This window comes from Trichechus manatus, unplaced genomic scaffold (assembly GCF_000243295.1).
Source record: "Trichechus manatus latirostris isolate Lorelei unplaced genomic scaffold, TriManLat1.0 scaffold00185, whole genome shotgun sequence".
NCBI lineage: Eukaryota > Metazoa > Chordata > Mammalia > Sirenia > Trichechidae > Trichechus > Trichechus manatus.
The window spans coordinates 4,822,050-4,839,608 of NW_004444121.1; the positions used below are offsets into that span (position 1 = coordinate 4,822,050).

Sequence of the window (17,559 nt, forward strand, 5' to 3'; positions counted from 1 at the left end):
TAGTCAAGTTTCTTTTATTCTGCGTTCAGGGCCCCTGCCCCCACACCTCTGCTGGTGGGCTTTGCCCAGGGTGGTCAGTCGCCGCCCCGGCCGCCACTACCCCCATGGGTGCCTGAGTGCAGCAGGCGGTCAGCGGCCCCGCAGCAGCAGCTCCTCTGTGGCCAGGCGCATCAGGGCATGGAAGCTCACGTGTAGGTACCTCCTCCAGAAGCGCCTGTCCCGCCCGTACACCTGGGCTGGATAGCAGGGGCTTCCTGCAGCCAACAGGAGGGCAGAGGGGCTGTGAGGGGTCTCAGCCAGTTGTGGCCCTCAGCCCCTGCCATGCCAGGGCCAGGCCCCCAGCCCCTCACCAATGCCGTGAAAGATGCGGGCCACAGCCCTGCCTGAGAACTTCTCCTCTGGCCGCAGGGCCAGGAGCTGGCGGATGTCTCGGCGGATCTGGTCCTCCCAGTCCTGGAGCTGGGGTGGGAGTGGGTGAGAAGCCATCCCTGAAATCCTACAGCACCGTGCGCCCACGTGCTGGGAGCACCTGGGGGCCTCACTGCTGACTGCAGTCACCTCAGATTCCACTTGCTGGGGAGGTTGCGGGGGGCCTGCCACGGTATCAGGCAGAGGCTGCTGTACACGTGTGTGCATGTCTTTGTCCTCACCTCTGCTAAGCCAGATCCCCTCAGTAACCCCATTCTGCGCTGGGGGCGCTGGCACTCACTCTGGCCTGCCCGGGCTCTGGGCTCTCTTTGTCGTCCATGTTCTCTGGCCTCAGTGTCTCCTCCTCTTCTCCCTCAAAGTAGCCCCTGAGCAGGGCCTTGAGCCGGGTGCTGCGCTCCTCGTCGGGCTGATCCAGGCAGGGCCCGCAGCTGAGGAAGGCCACGCTGGGGGGAAGGAGCCTGTCAGTGCTGCCCAGCCTGGGGGTGGGGACAGGCTGGGGGCAAGGACCAAGTACAAGGACGGGCAGCCCGGGCCCTGCCCCCCAACACCTGTGGAAGGCCCGGAAGGTGCGGCGCAGGTGGGCCAGGGCCTCCCGCTCTCGTGCCTGCACGCGGCTGTGCAGGAACTCGCAGAGCTGGTCCTTCTCCTCGGCGGTCGGGTCCCTGGGGCAGCGCAGCTGGAAGGCCAGCTCCCTGAACTCCACGAGCACCCCCGTGCCCTGCGGCGCCCCTGCCCCGGGACTTTGGTCCCACTTCAGTTGGCGCAGGGCCCGCCGCACGGGGGCCAGCTCCCAGCCCATGGAGTCGGCCAGCTGGACCACATCGAACTCCACGGAGCTGCTGCCGTCACCTGTGTCTTCGGGTGGCTGCCGGGCCAGGCATGCTGCCAGAGGGGGACACCTGTGCCCAGGGTGGGGAGGGACACGTGATCACCAGCCCCCACCCTCTTGTCCCCACCCTTAGGCGCGGGCATATGCTCACCCGAGGGCCAGGGCGCCGAGCTGAGCAGTGCCCCCGGGGCAGTGTAGGTGGCAGCGGGCGTAGGTGGGCACCAGCAGCTCCAGCCAGCGCTGTGGATGCAGCTCCAGGTAGCACAGCAGGGTCTCGATGGCTGGTGGCAGAGCGGGGTCAGGGGACGCAGGGGTGTGGGGACAGCCCTACCCCCCCAGCCCAGGTCCTCACCCTCCTGGGGCATGTCCAGGGCCTGCTCTGTCGGCTGCACAAGGAGGGCCCTTGTGTGGCCCAGGCAGGCTCTCCCTGGCGCAGGGGCTGTGTCCTGGCTGCTGTGCCGCCCAGTCTCTTGTGGGATCCCAGCCTGCCGCTCTCCACTCCCACCGCCCTCCAGGGACGGGCAGGCACAGGAGCAGGGGAGGAACACGCTCTGCACCAGCTTCTTCACGGCAAGGAAGTCCACGGCGTTGGCGTGCACGTGTCTGCGCAGTTCCTGCAGGTCCTCACCCTGCGTAGAGCGTCGTCAGGGGGACAGCACGAGAGGCGTGCCGTGCGGGGGAGGGTGCAGCGGCAGTGGCACCTACCTGGGGCCGCAGGAAGAGGTGGCAGTGGGCAGGCCGCCCGTCGCGCCCCGCCCGGCCCACGGCCTGCACGTAGCTCTCGAAGCTTGGGGGCAGCCCCAGGTGCAGCACGGCCCGCACGTCCGGCCGGTCCAGCCCCATACCGAAGGCCACCGTGGCCACCACCACGCGCAGCCGGCCGCACATGAAGGCCCGCTGCACCCGTTGCCGCTCCCGGCCGCACAAGCCAGCGTGATACGCTTCGGCCAGAGCCTGGAGGGCGCCACCTGGGGACACAGACAGATGGTGGGGCGGGGCTGGCGTTGGGGGCCGCGAGTGGGTCGGCGTGCACCTGAGGCTCACCTCCGGGGCCTGGGGTCTCGCGCAGGCAGGTGCGGAGGAGGGCGGCGACGCGTTCCGTGTCCTCCCTCCGGTTGCAGTAGATGATGATGGAGTCCAGGCCGCAGAACCGTTCCCCTTGCAACAGTGTGACCAGGGCCTGGGGGAGGGTAGTCAGCGTGGGAGGCGGGCAGGGGCTGGGGAGGGGGGCACCCCGGGCCCGCACAGCTCTACCTTCTCAGGGTCTCTGTCCATGGATACAGAGAGGTGCAGGTTGGCGGGGATGGTGGCCGGGAGCCTGCCGGGGCCTGGCCCTTCGGCCACACCCAGATGCCGGGCCACGTCGAGGGCGGTGCTGCGTGGGGCGGTGGCTGTAAGGCCCAGGAAGCAGCGCACACCCAGGTGTTCCCGTAGCACCTGCGGAGCAGAGGGATGAGGGTGCTGCCCATCCAGCCCTCCCTCGTCCCCCTTCCCTGGCAGGCAGCCTCACTTTGCACACGCGCAGGTAGCAGGGCCGGAAGTTGTGAGACCACTGCGAGAGGCAGTGCACCTCGTCGATGCAGGCGAAGGCCACTGGCGGCAGCTGAGAGGCTGGGGGCAGGCGGGCAGAGCCCCCCGCTCCAGCCCCCACCAGCGCCTCAGGTGACAGCATCAGCACATGGACCTGGGCTGCCCGAACCTGGAGAGGCGGAACCAGAGACAGGATGGAGGCAGAGCCCAGGTGTCCCCACCACCCACCTCCCCTGAGACCAGGCCCCTCACCTTCCGTAGGACGCCCTCCCGCTGCTTCCTGTTCATGCCCGAGTGGAGACAGGTGACCTTCAGACCTGGAGGGAGGCCTGATACCTGCAGGCAGGAGCCCACCCGTCATGGCCCATCTGCCACTCAGATCCTTCCTCAGATGCCTTTTCTGGGGACAGAAGACTTGGACCAGGACTGTGTGGGCAGGATTTGGCCCACCCTATCTGCTCACAGGCCACAGAGCTGGGGGGGCGAGGGCAGCCAGGCTCCTCACAGACTGGGGTGGGTAGGAAGCAGCAGCCCCCGCACACCTGGTCGTCCATGAGTGCCAGGAGCGGGGAGATGACTATCGTGAAGCAGGGGCTGTGCTGGGCGTAGAGCAGCGCCGGGAGCTGGTAACACAAGGACTTGCCGGCGCCCGTGGGCAGCACCAACAGCGTGGAGATGCCTGGGGGGAAGAGGTGTCAGCAGGAGCCTCTGCCCACACAGCCCCCTGTGGCCCGCCCGGCCCTGCCCCGGGCTCACCTGACAAGATCCGCATAACAGCCTGCTCCTGCCCAGGGCGGAAGGCTCGGTGCCCCAGCTGCCCCAGAGCCTGGAACACCTCAGGCGGGGTTTCTGGGCACATAGGCATTGGGTCAGTGTGGTATACAGATCGTCCCCCTTTCCCCTTGAAGGCTCTGGGCTGCAGCATCCACTCACCTGCCACTTGACCCGAAGGTCCTGGTGGGTAGAGCGGGGACACCACGTTGGGTGGGTGGGACTCTGAGGTCCCCAGCAGCCTGGGCCTGGCAGGTCCAGCGTCCTCATGTGCTGGGGCAGATAACAGAGGAGATGGTGTATGACTCTGACTAGGTAAGGATCATCCTAGCAAGACAGTCGCTGCCTCTCTGCTGCGCCCTCCACTCACCAGGGAGTTTGCAGTGGGCACCACCTGTCTTCTGGGCCACTCCCTCCAGTGTGGGCAGGGGCCGTGTGCCCTCCTCGTCTCGGGCGTACTCCTCCTGTGCTGGGGCAGGCTCTGGGCCAGGGTGGGAGGCAGGTAGGGCTTGCTGCTTAGACCAAAAGTCTCTCCCCTCATAAAGAACACGGTGCCCCTCCAAGCCTGACCTGTCCTCCGGGTGGAACCCACCTGGTTGGGGGCACTGGGAGGCCCAATGGCCAAGCTGCCCACAGCGGAAACAGGAATTCTTGAATGTGGCTTTGGGCCGACCACCCCCAAAACACTCCCCTTTCTTCTGCCACTTCTGCCTCCACACCTGGGGGGCACAGGGACAGGTCACAAAGGCACAGATGGGAGGGGTGAGGGGCTCCCCTACCCAACTCACCTGCTTGCGGAGTCGAGTGCCCCGCAGGGCTGGGCCCCGCACGTAGCGTTTCTTCTTCAGGTTGAGCCTTACGTAATTGCCCCCTTCTGGGATGATGGGCCTAGGAGAGATGTCAGGGTGGGCTGTGCCCTCCCCACCTGGCTCAACTCAGAGATGACCCACCTGGTGGCCAAAGCCGGGTACCTGGGTGCGGTGGGGCCACTGTGGGGCCGAGGTGACTGCTCCTGCACAGGCTCCCCCAGCAGGTCTTTCTCAGGCTCTGTGGCCCCAACATCCTTAGGCCGGGGTCCCACGTGGCTGCCGTCCCACTGGGCCTGTGAAGGGGCCCCCTCGGTGTCCCCACTCCGTCTCTGCTTCTTGCTGGGCTGGAGGCTCCCTTCAGTATCACTTGCTCCCTGCAGCACTGGAGCTTCAGAACCACAGCAGGTGCCAGGGGCAGCCAGCATACCTGAGGTCAGGGGCTGTGACCCTCCTCCAGGGCCGCACAGCTCCTCTGCCCCCAGGCCAGGCCTGCAGGCCTCGGGAACCCCCAGCAAATCTGGGACCCCATCATGACATCGCTGCAGCCAGCCAGGGTCCAGGGAGCCCAGCCGCAGGCTCAGGGATGACTGCAGATGCTTGAGCCGGCCTGGCCTCGGCTGGGGCCCAGTGCGCTGGGTGGGTGCCTGGCAGAGTCCTGGAGAGGAGGGAGCGGCCCCTGTGTCTGGTGGCCCCAGGGCAGGTGTCTCAGACAAGGGTCTTCGTGGAGCCCGAGGTACGCGGCCCAGGGCTGGCTCAGCCTGGGAAGAGGGTACACCAGCAGACAGCTTAGGTCCTGGCTAGCAGATTTTGAAGGTTGCCCCAGGGACCCCACCTTCAGTGATTGGGCATAGGGAGGCTGGGACAGAAAGGAAGCTGAGGGCAGGGTCCGAGTGTGTGTGGGCAAGGCACGCGCGCCCCTCACCTGCAGGGTGCCCTTTAGATTGACCTTAAGTGTGTGTGTATGTGTGCGCGCGTGAGTGCAAACCATGCGCACCCCTCACCTGCAGGGTGTTCTTTAGATTGGCCTTAAGCCTCTTCCCGTAGTCCTGCATGGAACCCCGGGGTCTGGGCTCTGGGGTAGGGTGTGGAGTCTGCGTAGCAGCCCGATTCAGGTGAGGCCCCCAGCAGCTGGGCTCTGGCTCCTACAGGAGTAGATGGTGAGGGGCCCGGAACAGGAAGAGGCTGGGAAGCGCCGGCGACAGAGGACTGAAGTGTCCCCACCCCCTCCTCAACCCGCCCGAACCCCCTACCATCGAGTCGTCTCTGACTCACAACGAGCGACTCTACGAGAGAGTAGAATTGCCCCCATGTAATTTCGAAGGCTGTAAGTTTTTACGAAAGCAGTCTGTCACATTTTCCCGAGGAGCGGCTGGTGGGTTCCAACCGTTGACCTTTCGGCTAGCAGCCGAGTACTTTAACCACTGAGCCACCAGGGCTCCTACCCACTTCTCAGCGCCCCCAGGAACCCGCCCAGCCCTCCTCCCCATCCCCACCTGGGAGGATGATTGGAGAACGGGTACCTCCTGGTTCGCCGCGAGAGCAGATTGCTCAGGGCTGCGGTACCGGTCGCCGCCTGCCTGGCCCAAGACCTGCTTCAGCGCTCGGTACTCGCGGTAGAGCGCTGGGGGGGCAGAGTGGTCAGGGTCGGACCGGCCCACAGGCCCCGCCGCCCCGGCCCGGACCCGCGCTCACCCTGGGTCTCCTCGGACGCCGCGGCCACGTCTGCCTGTGGAGGGAGGGCATCAGTGCCAGCCAGCGCCCTCCGCCCGCCCCCACCCAGGGCAGCCCGCACTTGGCCCGGTCTTCGCCCGCGCTGTCGCCGAAACGCGCACTCCCACGCCTGCAGCCGAGCCCGCAGGTCCCGCAGCCGCTCCATTGCTCTTCCGCGGCCGAACCTCCCGCCGCCCGCGTCGGGCCGGCCAGCCAGTGGGGGCGCTGGGCGTGGGCGGGGAGGGGGCCTCAGCCAATCCGCGGGCCCTAGCAGGGCTGCCAATGGGAGGCGTAAACGTCATCGCGGCGCGCCGCGGCGCGCCGCGGAGCTGGGTGGGGCGCGCGGAAAGCTTGGCGGGGACCGCGGCGGTGGCGGCTGCTGAGGGGCCGGTAAGAGGAGGGCCGACAGGCTAGGGGACTGGGTGGTCGCGGGGGAGGGAACTGGGCGGCCCGCGACCACCAGCCTTGCCTGGTGCGCGAGCGGGGGGCGGGAGCTCGGGCCTGCCCCCACCAGGAGAGGCGGGGGCGTGCACTGGGTGCTCGGGGCCGGGGGTGGGAGCCAGGCAGGGCCCCGCGGGGTAGGGGTGGACCCGGGGCGACCCGCGCGGGGTCAGGCGGCCTCGGGTCTTTGCAGGGCAACGCAGCCTGGTCCACGGAGCAGGCCCCACTCGGGCGGGCGCAGCGAGTACAGCAGAGGGGCGTCGATGCACCACCCCCCGAGGCTCGAGGCCGGGAGGAGCCGGCGGGGGCGTCTTCAGGAAACGCAGGAATCACGGAGCGAGGTGTTCTCCTGCCGATCGGCGGGAGGGAGCGGGACGGTTGCGCAGGAGGCTCCTCCCACAGTGGCCGGCCTCGCTGCTTTTGTTGCCTCCCGTGACAGATGTTCGTTCGGTCTGTCTTGTTGGAGTGGGGTATGAATCGTTCTCACGAGATTTGTTTACAGGTTGGTGTCTGAGGTTTCTCGGCAACCAGCGGTTTAAGTACTAACTTGTGTGGGAGAAAACAGTAAGAGCAGGGGCCCTGGTGCCGGACGGCCCCCCTCGGGCAAGGGCTAGGTTTTAGCTTTCTCATCTTTTGGACGACTGTGATGACCCTCGCTTTTTTGCAGTTTTGAGCACGAGATGCCTGACGCACCGTAAATCCGCTAACTGTTGTGCATCTCCTCCCATCGGCTGCCAAGTCTGTAGTTGCCTCTGTCCTATCTGAGTAATGTCCAGTCTGGGGCCTTCCAAATCTTGTGGGTTTGAGACTTGGACTCTCAGTGTTGATTCCCAAGGGGAAAGAAGATGTGTAGACATGTGGCAAGGACTGGGAGTGGGGGGGAGTGGCTGGGGCGTGGCTTCTCTCTTTCTGTGGGCCTCCAGGGGTTTCCATGCCTGTCGCTGCCCCAGATGTCCGTGGTTATGGCTGGGGCTGGTGTTGAGGGCTTGGGTTTATACTGGTTGTTTGCCCGCTCAGTTTTCTGTCTGTCAGGTTTTTATTAAGCTGCCTTTGTGTCCTCCCGGGCCCTCTCTGTTGCTTTGTGCAGGATCCAAGGGTGGCCTGCTGGAGCTCCTGTGAGGGGTGAGGGAGGCAGCCATTGGTCCTGGGAGTGTCCTACCCCTTCCAGCATTGATGAGCATGCATGTATTCCTGTGGTGGGATGTGCGATCTGGGTTTTGTTCTATTTTGAGGAAGGAAAGTCTCTTGAGAAATGATTTCGTGATTTAAAACCATTGGAGGTCTGGATGGTGGGATCTGGGGAGCGGCGATCACTTGTCAAAGGCATGACAGAAGCAGGCAGGTTGTCGCTTGTGCTATTTATGCACCTCACTGCCATTCTGTTTCCTTTAAGAAGCCCCATATTCCAGAGAGGAGGGACTGGGGTGTGGCTTTGTCCCCTTTCTGCTCCCCCCCACTCACTGCTGGTTTGTGTAGCAGCCTCCACCCAGCAGCAACTCCGTGCTGGGCACCTTGCTGGGCATTTCTTCCACCAGTGCGTGGAGTGGCTGGGGTCTGCCCTCCCCTGAACACCCTTCTCCTGCAGGTAGCCGCCTGCCCGGCCCAGCGCCATGCACACGTTGGTGTTCCTGAGCACGCGGCAGGTGCTCCAGTGCCAGCCAGCTGCCTGCCGGGCCCTGCCCCTGCTGCCACGTGAGCTTTTCCCGCTGCTGTTCAAGGTGGCCTTCATGGACAAGAAGACAGCCGTGCTGCGTGAGCTGGTGCACACGTGGCCCTTTCCTCTACTCAGCTTCCAGCAGCTGCTGCAGGAGTGTGCCCACTGTAGCCGTGCCCTGCTGCAGGAGCGGCCCAGCACAGAGAGCGTGCAGGCCGTGATCCTGGGGCTCACTGCCCGGCTCCACACACCGGAGGCCGAGGCTGATGCTGGCACACAGCCCCTCTGCAGGTACAGAACCACCTGAGGAGTTCTCAGGCTGTGACAGGTGGGGCTAGGGGTGCAAAGAGGGTCTTCTGAGAAGGTTCAAGGCTGGGGTTCTGAGGCTCGTGAGAGCTTGGTGCAGGAGCAGGCCCATTGCTCCTGTCTCAAGGTGGCTGGGTGAGAAGGGTAGGCCCCTGTGCCCACCCCCCCCTCAGAGCCCCCTCCCCCCAGGAAGCACGTTCTGCGTGTGCTGGACATGACGGGCCTTCTGGATGATGGTGTGGAGCAGGATCCTGGCACCATGAGCATGTGGGACTGCACTGCAGCCGTGGCCCGCACCTGCATTGCCCAGCAGCAGGGGGCCGCTGTGGAGCCGGGGCCGGCGCCCACCCCTGTGGAGGTTCGTGTGGACCTGCGCGTGAACCGGGCCTCTTATGCCTTCCTACGGGAGGCGCTCCGAAGCAGTGTGGGCAGCCCGCTGCGTCTCTGCTGTCGCGATCTGCGGGCTGAGGACCTGCCCATGCGCAACACGGTGGCCCTGCTACAGCTCTTGGATGCGGGCTGCCTTCGCCGCGTGGACCTGCGCTTCAACAACCTGGGCCTGCGTGGCCTGTCAGTCATCATCCCACATGTGGCCCGCTTCCAGCACCTGGCCAGCCTGCGGCTGCACTACGTGCATGGAGACTCACGGCAGCCCTCTGTGGATGGCGAGGACAACTTCCGCTACTTCCTGGCCCAGATGGGGCGCTTCACCTGTCTGCGGGAGCTCAGCGTGGGCTCCTCTCTGCTCTCGGGGCGGCTGGACCAGCTGCTCAGGTGAGACGGCCCCTCCCCTGCAGAGCCCTGTACAGCCTCGCATGGAGGTGACCCCTACCTCTTTGTCCCCTGCAGCACCCTGCAGAGCCCCCTGGAGAGCCTGGAGCTGGCCTTTTGTGCCCTGCTGCCCGAGGACCTGCGCTTCCTGGCCCGGAGTCCCCATGCTGCGCACCTCAAGAAGCTGGACCTGAGCGGCAATGACCTGTCTGGGAACCAGCTGGTGCCCTTCCAGGGCCTCCTGGAGGCGGCAGCAGCCACACTGCTGCACCTGGAGCTGACGGAGTGCCAGCTGGCTGACACCCAGCTGCTAGCCACGCTGCCTGCCCTGACTCACTGTGTGGGCCTCCGCTACCTTGGCCTCTATGGCAACCCGCTGTCCATGGCAGGCCTCAAGGAGCTGCTGCGGGACTCGGCAGCACAGGCTGAGCTGCGCACTGTAGTGCACCCCTTCCCTGTGGACTGCTATGAGGGCCTGCCCTGGCCACCGCCTGCCTCCGTCTTGCTGGAGGCCTCTATCAATGAGGAGAAGTTTGCCCGCGTGGAGGCTGAGCTGCACCAGCTGCTTCTGGCCTCGGGCCGTGCTCATGTGCTCTGGACCACAGACATCTACGGGCGCCTGGCCGCGGATTACTTCAGCCTGTGACTGCCGGATTCTGGTCCAGGTGGCTGTCCTGAGATCCAGGGCAGGCACAGCTGTTGCTGGGACCTTGCTGAGGTCTCCAGGACCCACTCAAAGGCACTTGTCTCAGGTCTCCTCCACGTTCCTGCTTCCCTTTCCACAGGCTCTGTCTCGCTCCTGTCCACGCCCGCGGCATGCCACACAGGGTGGCCCTGACCTGACCACCCATGGCCCCAAGGCTTGCAGCAACCCTGCTGGTTGGCTGCACTCGTTGGCCCTCCTGGGTTGTGGCCCTTTTCACAGAATACTCCTTGGATCCCAGCTGTAAACTTGCCAGGTTTTGTCTCTAGGTCTTTCCCGCCCCCTTCCCAAGAGCCAAGTGCCCTGGGGATGAAGTTGGGGGAGGCGTCTGTTCCAGGGTCTGGACTCTGGGTTCTCCCTGCTCCCCTCACCCGAGCACCCAGGACACTCCTGTCCTGCACCACCTCAGCCGGCCTTAGCAGTGGGGCCTGGGAGGAGGAATGTTAACAAGGTGGGAAACGTCCAGCGTGTTTGCAACTTGTATTTGTGGCTGTGTTGTTCTTATTAGCTGAGTGAGTCGTGCCATCCTGGCTCCCCTCTGGTCCCCAGCACGGCATTAGCTAACTTCTGCCATCCAGCCTCTTGTCACCACCCCTACCCCCGGCTTTCCCAGGAACCCCCTGCTCTGGCACCTGCCAGCCCTTGATCTTCGGTCCGGGAATCTCCACAGACGGGTCCGTCTACCTTGGGGTGGCCCCACAGCAGGACAGGGCGGGCAGGGGCCAGAGTTGAGACCCTCCAGAGCATGGGAGCTGGGCAGATCTTGGAAGGGTGAGTTCTAGGGGGCTCAGTGAAGTGTTTTGGGAGTCTCCCGGCCGCCCCTCCACCTCCAACTTCAGGAGTCAGGCAGTCTCTGCAAAGCCCCCCCGTCTGCTGTCCTGGATGCGGGGTAGGGGTGATCAGGTGGGCGGAGCGGGTTCCCCGGCCCGTGCATCCCCCGGCCCCTCACACACGGCTCGGCGCACACTGCGCAGCTTCCATCCTTTACTGACTCGCGCGCCGGAGCATGCGCGAGGTTGGGTCGGCCAATCCGCGGGGACTGCCGGCCACGTCATCAGCGCGCGCCCGCCCGCCCGCCGCCTCAGCAGCGGATCTCGTAGGCCACCGGCGGCGGGAACAGGAGGCCCTGGGCAGAGCCCGGCGCGGCGCCCTCGGTGGAGGCGCGGTCTGGAAGCGCCTCTGCTACCGGCCCTTCGGTGAAGAGGGGCTTGGAGCGGTCGATGACGAACATCTCGTGGCCCCGCTCGTCACGGAGCTCCTCGAGCTGGGCGAAGGTGCAGGGCCCGTCCGAATAGTCGTTGACGAAGAGCACGCTCTCCCCCGGCGGCCCCGCCGCCTTTTTCCGCTTGCGCCGCCTGCGGCAGATCATGGCCGCCAGCAGCAACGCCGTGAGCGCGAGCAGCGCGATGCCCGCCGCGATGGCCGTCTGCGTGGCCAGGCTCAGGGCGCGGAAGGCCATGCTGCCCGCCTCGTACAGGGGCTCGTGGCTGACCGGGCCGGCGGCCGGGGGCGGCGGGGGCGCCGGCAGCCGCTGTTGCTGAGACAGGTTGACCAGGAGCTGGAAAGGTACGCGGGCGGCGCCGCCGGCGTTGGAGGCCTCGCACTCGTACTTGCCCGCGTGTGCCAAGGTGATGTTAGTGAGGAAGAGCATGCCGCTGCCCGTGTCCGGGGCTCCATGCCCGCCCAGGCCCGGCGCCCCGCCGTCGGCCTGGGCCTGGGCCTGAGGCCGCCGCTCGCGAGGCTGGCTGACCTTTCTCCAGGTGACCAGGGGCTGCGGGTAGCCAGAAGCCTGGCAGGCCACCCGCAGGTCCTCACCCAGATTGGCTGTGATCTCCAGCGGATCCACGTGCACGGAGGGCGGGATGCAGATGAGGCTACTGCCAGATACGTCCACGAGACTCTGAAGTGCCAGGCGAGGGGGCTCTGCGCACACTATCTTCTTATCCCTGGAGCTGAGCAGCCGCTGGCCCCCCTCCTTGATCCAGGTGCCCAACCAGTGCAGGGCACAGTCACAGCGCCATGGGTTCTCTGTGGGCAGAGCAGCGGTTGGGTGGGCTCAGGGGTAGCCCCAGAGCACAGCCTGTGCAGTTGGGGGTTTCTTGGCCAGGGCAAGAACTCTGCTTCTCCTCTTCCATCTCCCATAGCCTCCTCACATAGACTCCAGGAGCCTCGCCACCCCTTCTCAGACCTCACGCTCCTTGAGGTGGGCGCAGGCTCCTCACCTCCCCTGTGGCTCACTAACGCCACTTCAGACTATTCTCCAGTGATCTCTGAAAAAGTCACTGCTCCTCTGAAGTTCCTGGTCCCAGAGTCCCCCCGAGTCCTGCTATTTAGGGAACATCAGTGCCCACACAGACATCCCAGCCAGCACTTGTCACCTTGTCTCAGTCTGTCTTTCCAGTTCTTGCTTGCCTGCTCTCATGCCCCCAAACTTGGCAAGCCCCTCATCTCTGTCCAGTTGGCCTGTCGGACTCCCACCTTTCAGTCTTCCGTTAAGGAGTCCCTGAGCTGCTTTCCCGCAGCTCCTCCCCTCCAGGTGTGGTGTGGTCTTCCCTAGCGCTGCCTAACTAACGCTCTGTGGCCGTTGCTGCAAGAGCTCCACACCTGGGGCTGCTCCCTGCTGCCACCGCTGTGGCCAAACAGAGACCCTTGCCTGGGACCCCTGTGCCTGCAGAGGGAGGTACCTGTGAGACGCAGGACCTGGAGGCTGGCCAGGGGCAGCAGGGCCTCGCGGCTGATGGTGCCCAGCTGGTTCCTCCTGAGGTCCAGCAAGGCCAGCGAGGACAGCCCGACCAGGGCCTCGTCCTCCAGCAGCTCAATGCTGTTTTCTTGCAGGTGCAGCTCCTGCAGGCGCTGAAGAAAAGACAACTGGTCATCAGGGAAGAGGCCCTGAGCAGGCCCAGGGTTCTCCATCCACCCTGCAGACTGTAGGCTGGGGTTGGCTTTTTTCCCCCTCACTATTCCGACCCTGCAGGGCGAGTAGCAGAACGGAAGGACCCCCGCCCCTCTTGGCCCCGCTTACGGGCAGGTGCCGGAAGGTGAAATCCAGCAGTCGCGCCAGCTGGTTGCCCGCCAGGTAGAGCACTCGCAGCTGGGCCAGACCGGCAAAGGAACCGCCGCGCAAGCCGCGCAGCCGGTTGCCAGTGAGCGCAAGCTCCAGCAATCGCGACTGCGCGCGGAAGGTGTCGGGCTCCAGGGTGCGCAGGCTGTTGTTGGGCAGGTAGAGATGGCGCAGGTTGGCGAGAGGCGCTAGGGCGCCAGACTCCAGACGCGCGATGCTGTTGTCCTGCAGGAACAGCGTCTGCGGGCGGGGAGGGGGGGGCTTATCCCACGGCAGGGTCGCCCTCGCCACCGGGGCGCCTCCTACCCCGCCCCCACGCCCTCCTTCCAGCTCAGGGTCCCTCCGCCCGCGTCCCGGCGACCCTACGCGGGGCCCACCTGCGTGCCCGGCGGGATTCCAGGTGGGACAGCGCGCAGCCGCAGGGCGCCGCACTCCACCGTGGTGCTGTAGCAGCGACAGGCTGCTGGGCAGCCGGCGGCGCGGGGCGGGAGCCCGGGTGGCGGCGGCGGCAGCAGCAGCAGCAGCAGCAGCAGCAACGCGGGAACCCCCGGGGCCATCTCCCGAGAGACCCACTGCGGACCACAAAGCTGCGGCCTCCCACGGGCCGCTGGGGGTAGGCTGCTCCTGAAACACAGTGAGCAGACCTGGCCCTAACATTTGGGAGCCGGCACAAGAGTGAGCACAGGTGAGGCCCACACCATACCTCTAATTTTCAAAAAGTTACAAATCAGATTAAGAAACAGATAAAATGTTTTCATCTCCTGTCCTGACAAAAACCGTTTCATAAATTTCTAGGACATCAGTTTCGGTGTTGGAATTCCTGGTCTCCTCAGTCTGGTCCCAGGATGTGGCTGTGGTGGGGAGAACCACCCCAGCCCCACAACCCACGTCCCATCCCACTCTGCCCTGTGCTGAAGGGCTTCCTGCTCCTGCTTGTGGCCAGCCCCTCATGTCCTCCCTGCCCCCTGGTGAGGCACTACAACTGGGCTGGGAATCTGTGGGCAGCAGTTCCAGCTGTTACCCCAGCGTGGGCAGGGGGAGAGGAGGCACAGGGCATGCACTCCCCGACCACACAGACGCTTCACCCTGTGGGGCAGGCATGACGCCCAGAGCCAAGGTCCCTTTTGTGCCCCCAGGACAAGGCACCCCACAATGCCAGTGTCCCTGTCTCCATCTGAGGTTCACTCCAGTCCCCTGGTCTCATGCTCTGTCCCCTTCCTAGGTTTCACCTGTTGGACTCGGTGGGGATATGGGTAGAGCTGGCCTCAGAGGAGCCACTGGCCTCGGGAAGTTGAAGGCACAGCTCTGTCCAGCCCCTGCCCTCCTGAGGGGTGGAGCAACTTAGCTAGAATTGTGGCTTTTTCTCAGGGAATTAAGAGGGTGGGGATGCAGAAAGCAATAGGAAAGGCAGTCCAGGGGCCACAGCTGTGCTCCCCATGCTGGTTTTCGGAAGGACATCCCTGTCTTTGGGGGTAAGTGGGGTCCCCAGGAGGGCTGGGGTGTGAGAGAGGGGCCCTGGGCCACCAACTGGGTTTCTAGTGCAGCTGCCCAACTGGGTTCTGTGGGCAGTGACTTCCAAGAATGTGCAGGGCCATACTGCAGCGGTGACCCTGGAGAGATGGAAGGCCTGGGTCTAGCTCCCGGCAAAAGCCCCATTTTAAAGGTGGGAACCCAGTGGAGAAGTCTAGCTCTTCTGGAGCCAGGGACAGCAGGGCAAAGGGTGAGCCCCCCGCCCAGCCCCTACCTGTCCACCAGTCTCCCCACAGGCTGGAGTCATGAGAAGAGGTGTCACATGTCTTTGTTGTTTGCTTAAATCTTATTCTAAATTGTAACTCACGTAATTATATAAATTAATAGAGATGAGGTGTGGAAACTTAAGCACAGCAATAGTTTTAATGAAAAAGCTTTGGCCCAGGCAGAAGCAGTTCCCAGGTGTCCAGGATGTGTATGAACCCCCAGAAAGATGGGAGCATTCTCTGGGCCCCTGGGGTCCATTTCCCCAAGCACAAAGGCTGACCCAGGGCTCCAGGCCTTGCCCACTAGCCTCCAGCAATCAGGCCTCAGATGGAGAACCTTCTTGGCCTCCTCCTCGGGACTCAGGGCGCTGCTGCTCACAGGAATCTCTGGATGCAGGTCTGTGTAGAAGGGCCAACCTAGGCAGGGATGGGGCCCAGTGTGGGGAAAGGGGAGAAGGCTAGCCCAGAAATCCTTTACCCAGCAGACAACCCCCTAATCCGGCTGGACTAAGGGCGGGCGCCACGCACAGGAGTTGGTGGTGCCTGGTACTGTTTTACGGGCCCCCATCTGTGTGCGGGCGGGAAGTGGGGAAGAGGAGGGAAGCCCTGCACCTGTCCTTGGGCGCTCTGCAAGACTCCATCAGGAGTCTGTGGGCGGCTCCCGCGCATCTCCGCAGCGCTGCCGCCGGGATTGCCCTTTGGACCCCCACGGCTACCCCTGCCTGCCCCCACCTACCGCGCAGGTCTTCCCAGCCCGGCCCAGGGTGTGGTTTCCGCGTCTCCCAACCCCCGCCAGGAAGCGCGTCCTTCTCGGTGCGAGCCGGGGTTAGGGCTGTGCCCTTAACCCGCCCGCACGGCCCGGTGACCTTGGGTCGCGCGCCCCCTCACCTGACGCTGTAGCGGCACGCGGCTCCCCTTCCCAGCCCGCGGCGACCCCGGGGCAACGGAGCAGCGGCCCGGGAAGGGGCGGGTTTCCCGCAAGCGCACGCGCACTGTGGGCCCGTGCCTCCTGCCCCGGCCGCCTGGACCTGACGTCGCCAGCGCAGGTCAATCCGAGGATGCCTGAAGCCTCGGTGTGGGGGCGGGAGGCGCGTGGAGGGCCCGTGACCTCCGGCTCTTTGCGCGGCCGGGTCCCAGAGAGCCGCCCGGCGGCCCGGCTGTGGCAGCACCTCGGACAGCGCCGGGCGGGCGGGACACACGGTACACCCCGCCGCGCACGCGCTCTCGGCCGCCGCGCGCTCGCACGGCGCGTGCGCTCAGGGCGACGGGACCGCGGGTAACAGTGGAGCCAGGTCCATGGTGAGGGCGAGGAGACGGCCCCGCCAGCGTACATGCGAAGGCAGCGCGGGCTCGCCGGGCGTGTACTCGAAGCAGGCACTGAGCTCGAAGGCCAGGGCCGAGCGCACCAGGCCCACGCCGCCCGCCTGCTCCGGCGCTGGGTGGTAGAGGCGCCCATTGGCGGCCAGGGGCAGCAGGCGCGCAGGCTCGAAGGGCACGGTTAGGGCCTCGCCGCCGCCGCAGTAGGAGAGGCGCGGGGGCCCGGTGCCCTCGGCCAGCAGGTGCGTGAAGACCACGGGCCGGTCCTCGCAGCGCAGGAAGTTGCGCTCTCTGCCGCAGAGCGAGAGGAAGGGGAAGGCGGCTTCATAGCGCCCGCTGCGGTTGGGTGTCAGGCGAGAGAAGAAAGCGACCAGAAACTGCGGGTCTAGGGGGACGAAGGGCGCAGATGCAAACCTCGTGAAGCTGACGCCCCAGTCCCTGCCCCCCATCGGGTGGCTCGTTTTGGCCACACTGCAGGCCAGCACCGGCTGTCCCGATCTCGGCCTCACTTTAGACCGCGGGGCTCCTGAGAGCAAGGACTCCCAGTCCCTTGCTACGTTCTGCCGCTGGCAGGGTGTGTGTAGGCGAGCCTACCCGGGGCTGTCCCGAAGGCGGAAAGAAGCAGCGGTACCTTTGTAACAGGTGATGAAGTTCTTCATTTTGGAATCATCCAGGAAAAGCTGCAGACAGAGGGCACGCCGTGGCCCATCAGTCCCAGCATGCGGCCAACCAGAGCCGGCCCAGGGGGGCAGGATGGGGGAGGCCCGGGTGGGCCTGAGCTCTGTGTCGGGGTGCGGGGAGGTGCGTGGGAAGGTAAAACTGTGGTCCCTTCCCCGCGCCTCTTCCCTCCAAGTGTATAATTTGATGTGCCACCTCCTCCGTGGAGGCTGTCTTGCCTGCTCCTGGACGAGTAGGATGCCCCATACAGGGCTTCCAAAGCAGGCGGGACGGCTGGTGTGTGCCGGGCAGCGGTGGCTATAGAGTCCACGCCGGGCTGGGGCCCACGTGGTTGGGACGGGTTCTGACCCCGTGGGAGAGGCTGAGCCCCTCAGCCCCGGACGCGGCGCCACAGTCTCTCCGGGGCGCCGCCCGAACTCTGCAGAGTCGGGGTACTTCGCTTTTAGGCCCCGCCCACCCTCGGGTCCCGCCTCCTCTTGCACAAGGACCCCTCCCTTCCGGCCCCGCACAGGCCCTTCCCCCAGCTGACCTGGCCCTGGTGGTCCACATAATAGAAGTACTCGCGCGTCCGGGGCTCGGGGCTCTGCCCCTGCGTGTAGGAGACGCCTCCGCCTCCGCCCCCGCTGCAGGGCCGGGTTCCCCAAGACCGCGCCAAGGCCAGGGCCCGGAGCACCCCGCACGGAGGCCACATCCTGCTCCCGCACCGGAAACGGTCGCTGGTCACGGGGCGGCGCTGCGCGAACACGCGTCCCCTTACGGCTTCCGCACCGCGCTTCGGGTTCCGCGCGGCCAGCTGCGCCCGTTGCCCCGCCCG

The 17,559-nt window shown here is 65.5% G+C and overlaps 4 protein-coding genes across 4 annotated transcripts; 1 reads left to right on the forward strand and 3 right to left on the reverse strand.

Annotated features, from left to right (window-relative positions):
- Nucleotides 1-25: 25 nt before the first annotated feature.
- Nucleotides 26-6,244, reverse strand: RECQL4 (RecQ like helicase 4). The gene is made up of 21 exons (XM_023741639.1): nt 6,161-6,244; nt 6,061-6,094; nt 5,889-5,989; nt 5,370-5,507; nt 4,531-5,126; nt 4,348-4,447; nt 3,930-4,278; nt 3,722-3,832; nt 3,545-3,637; nt 3,331-3,467; nt 3,041-3,124; nt 2,769-2,957; nt 2,513-2,695; nt 2,303-2,438; nt 1,964-2,226; nt 1,611-1,887; nt 1,410-1,539; nt 978-1,328; nt 710-872; nt 351-459; nt 26-254 (listed from the first exon to the last, which is right to left on the reverse strand). The coding sequence occupies exons 1-21, from the start codon at nt 6,242-6,244 to the stop codon at nt 130-132; spliced, it is 3,753 nt and encodes a 1,250-aa protein (XP_023597407.1). The 3' UTR covers nt 26-129.
- Nucleotides 6,245-8,025: 1,781 nt separating this feature from the next.
- LRRC14 (leucine rich repeat containing 14) lies at nt 8,026-10,561 on the forward strand. Its single transcript, XM_004387405.3, has 3 exons — nt 8,026-8,464; nt 8,669-9,253; nt 9,329-10,561. The coding sequence occupies exons 1-3, from the start codon at nt 8,130-8,132 to the stop codon at nt 9,894-9,896; spliced, it is 1,488 nt and encodes a 495-aa protein (XP_004387462.1). The 5' UTR covers nt 8,026-8,129; the 3' UTR covers nt 9,897-10,561.
- A 383-nt stretch (nt 10,562-10,944) lies between these two features.
- Nucleotides 10,945-15,798, reverse strand: LRRC24 (leucine rich repeat containing 24). The gene is made up of 4 exons (XM_004387450.2): nt 13,392-15,798; nt 12,976-13,254; nt 12,638-12,806; nt 10,945-11,981 (listed from the first exon to the last, which is right to left on the reverse strand). Exons 1-4 carry the CDS (start codon nt 13,569-13,571, stop codon nt 11,035-11,037), a joined length of 1,575 nt encoding a protein of 524 aa, XP_004387507.1. The 5' UTR covers nt 13,572-15,798; the 3' UTR covers nt 10,945-11,034.
- Nucleotides 15,799-15,956: 158 nt separating this feature from the next.
- On the reverse strand, nt 15,957-17,529 carry CUNH8orf82 (chromosome unknown C8orf82 homolog). The gene is made up of 3 exons (XM_004387406.2): nt 17,275-17,529; nt 16,699-16,747; nt 15,957-16,452 (listed from the first exon to the last, which is right to left on the reverse strand). Exons 1-3 carry the CDS (start codon nt 17,434-17,436, stop codon nt 16,007-16,009), a joined length of 657 nt encoding a protein of 218 aa, XP_004387463.1. The 5' UTR covers nt 17,437-17,529; the 3' UTR covers nt 15,957-16,006.
- Between the last annotated feature and the right edge of the window lie 30 nt (nt 17,530-17,559).

Excerpts from the sequence above, each read along its gene's own strand:
- RECQL4 (XM_023741639.1), bottom strand. The coding sequence starts at position 6,244 with ATGGAGCGGCTGCGGGACCTGCGGGCTCGGCTGCAGGCGTGGGAGTGC. Across the intron at positions 5,990-6,060 it reads GGCGTCCGAGGAGACCCAGG|CGCTCTACCGCGAGTACCGA; the intron begins GTGAGCGCGGGT and ends CTGCCCCCCCAG. Across the intron at positions 255-350 it reads CCGCATCTTTCACGGCATTG|GAAGCCCCTGCTATCCAGCC; the intron begins GTGAGGGGCTGG and ends TGTTGGCTGCAG.
- LRRC24 (XM_004387450.2), bottom strand. The coding sequence starts at position 13,571 with ATGGCCCCGGGGGTTCCCGCGTTGCTGCTGCTGCTGCTGCTGCTGCTG. Across the intron at positions 13,255-13,391 it reads GAATCCCGCCGGGCACGCAG|ACGCTGTTCCTGCAGGACAA; the intron begins GTGGGCCCCGCG and ends CCCCGCCCGCAG. Across the intron at positions 12,807-12,975 it reads TCACCTTCCGGCACCTGCCC|CGCCTGCAGGAGCTGCACCT; the intron begins GTAAGCGGGGCC and ends TCTTTTCTTCAG.
- LRRC14 (XM_004387405.3), top strand. The coding sequence starts at position 8,130 with ATGCACACGTTGGTGTTCCTGAGCACGCGGCAGGTGCTCCAGTGCCAG. Across the intron at positions 8,465-8,668 it reads GGCACACAGCCCCTCTGCAG|GAAGCACGTTCTGCGTGTGC; the intron begins GTACAGAACCAC and ends CCCTCCCCCCAG. Across the intron at positions 9,254-9,328 it reads CGGCTGGACCAGCTGCTCAG|CACCCTGCAGAGCCCCCTGG; the intron begins GTGAGACGGCCC and ends TGTCCCCTGCAG.
- CUNH8orf82 (XM_004387406.2), bottom strand. The coding sequence starts at position 17,436 with ATGTGGCCTCCGTGCGGGGTGCTCCGGGCCCTGGCCTTGGCGCGGTCT. Across the intron at positions 16,748-17,274 it reads ATGTGGACCACCAGGGCCAG|CTTTTCCTGGATGATTCCAA; the intron begins GTCAGCTGGGGG and ends CTCTGTCTGCAG. Across the intron at positions 16,453-16,698 it reads CTTCATCACCTGTTACAAAG|ACCCGCAGTTTCTGGTCGCT; the intron begins GTACCGCTGCTT and ends TCGTCCCCCTAG.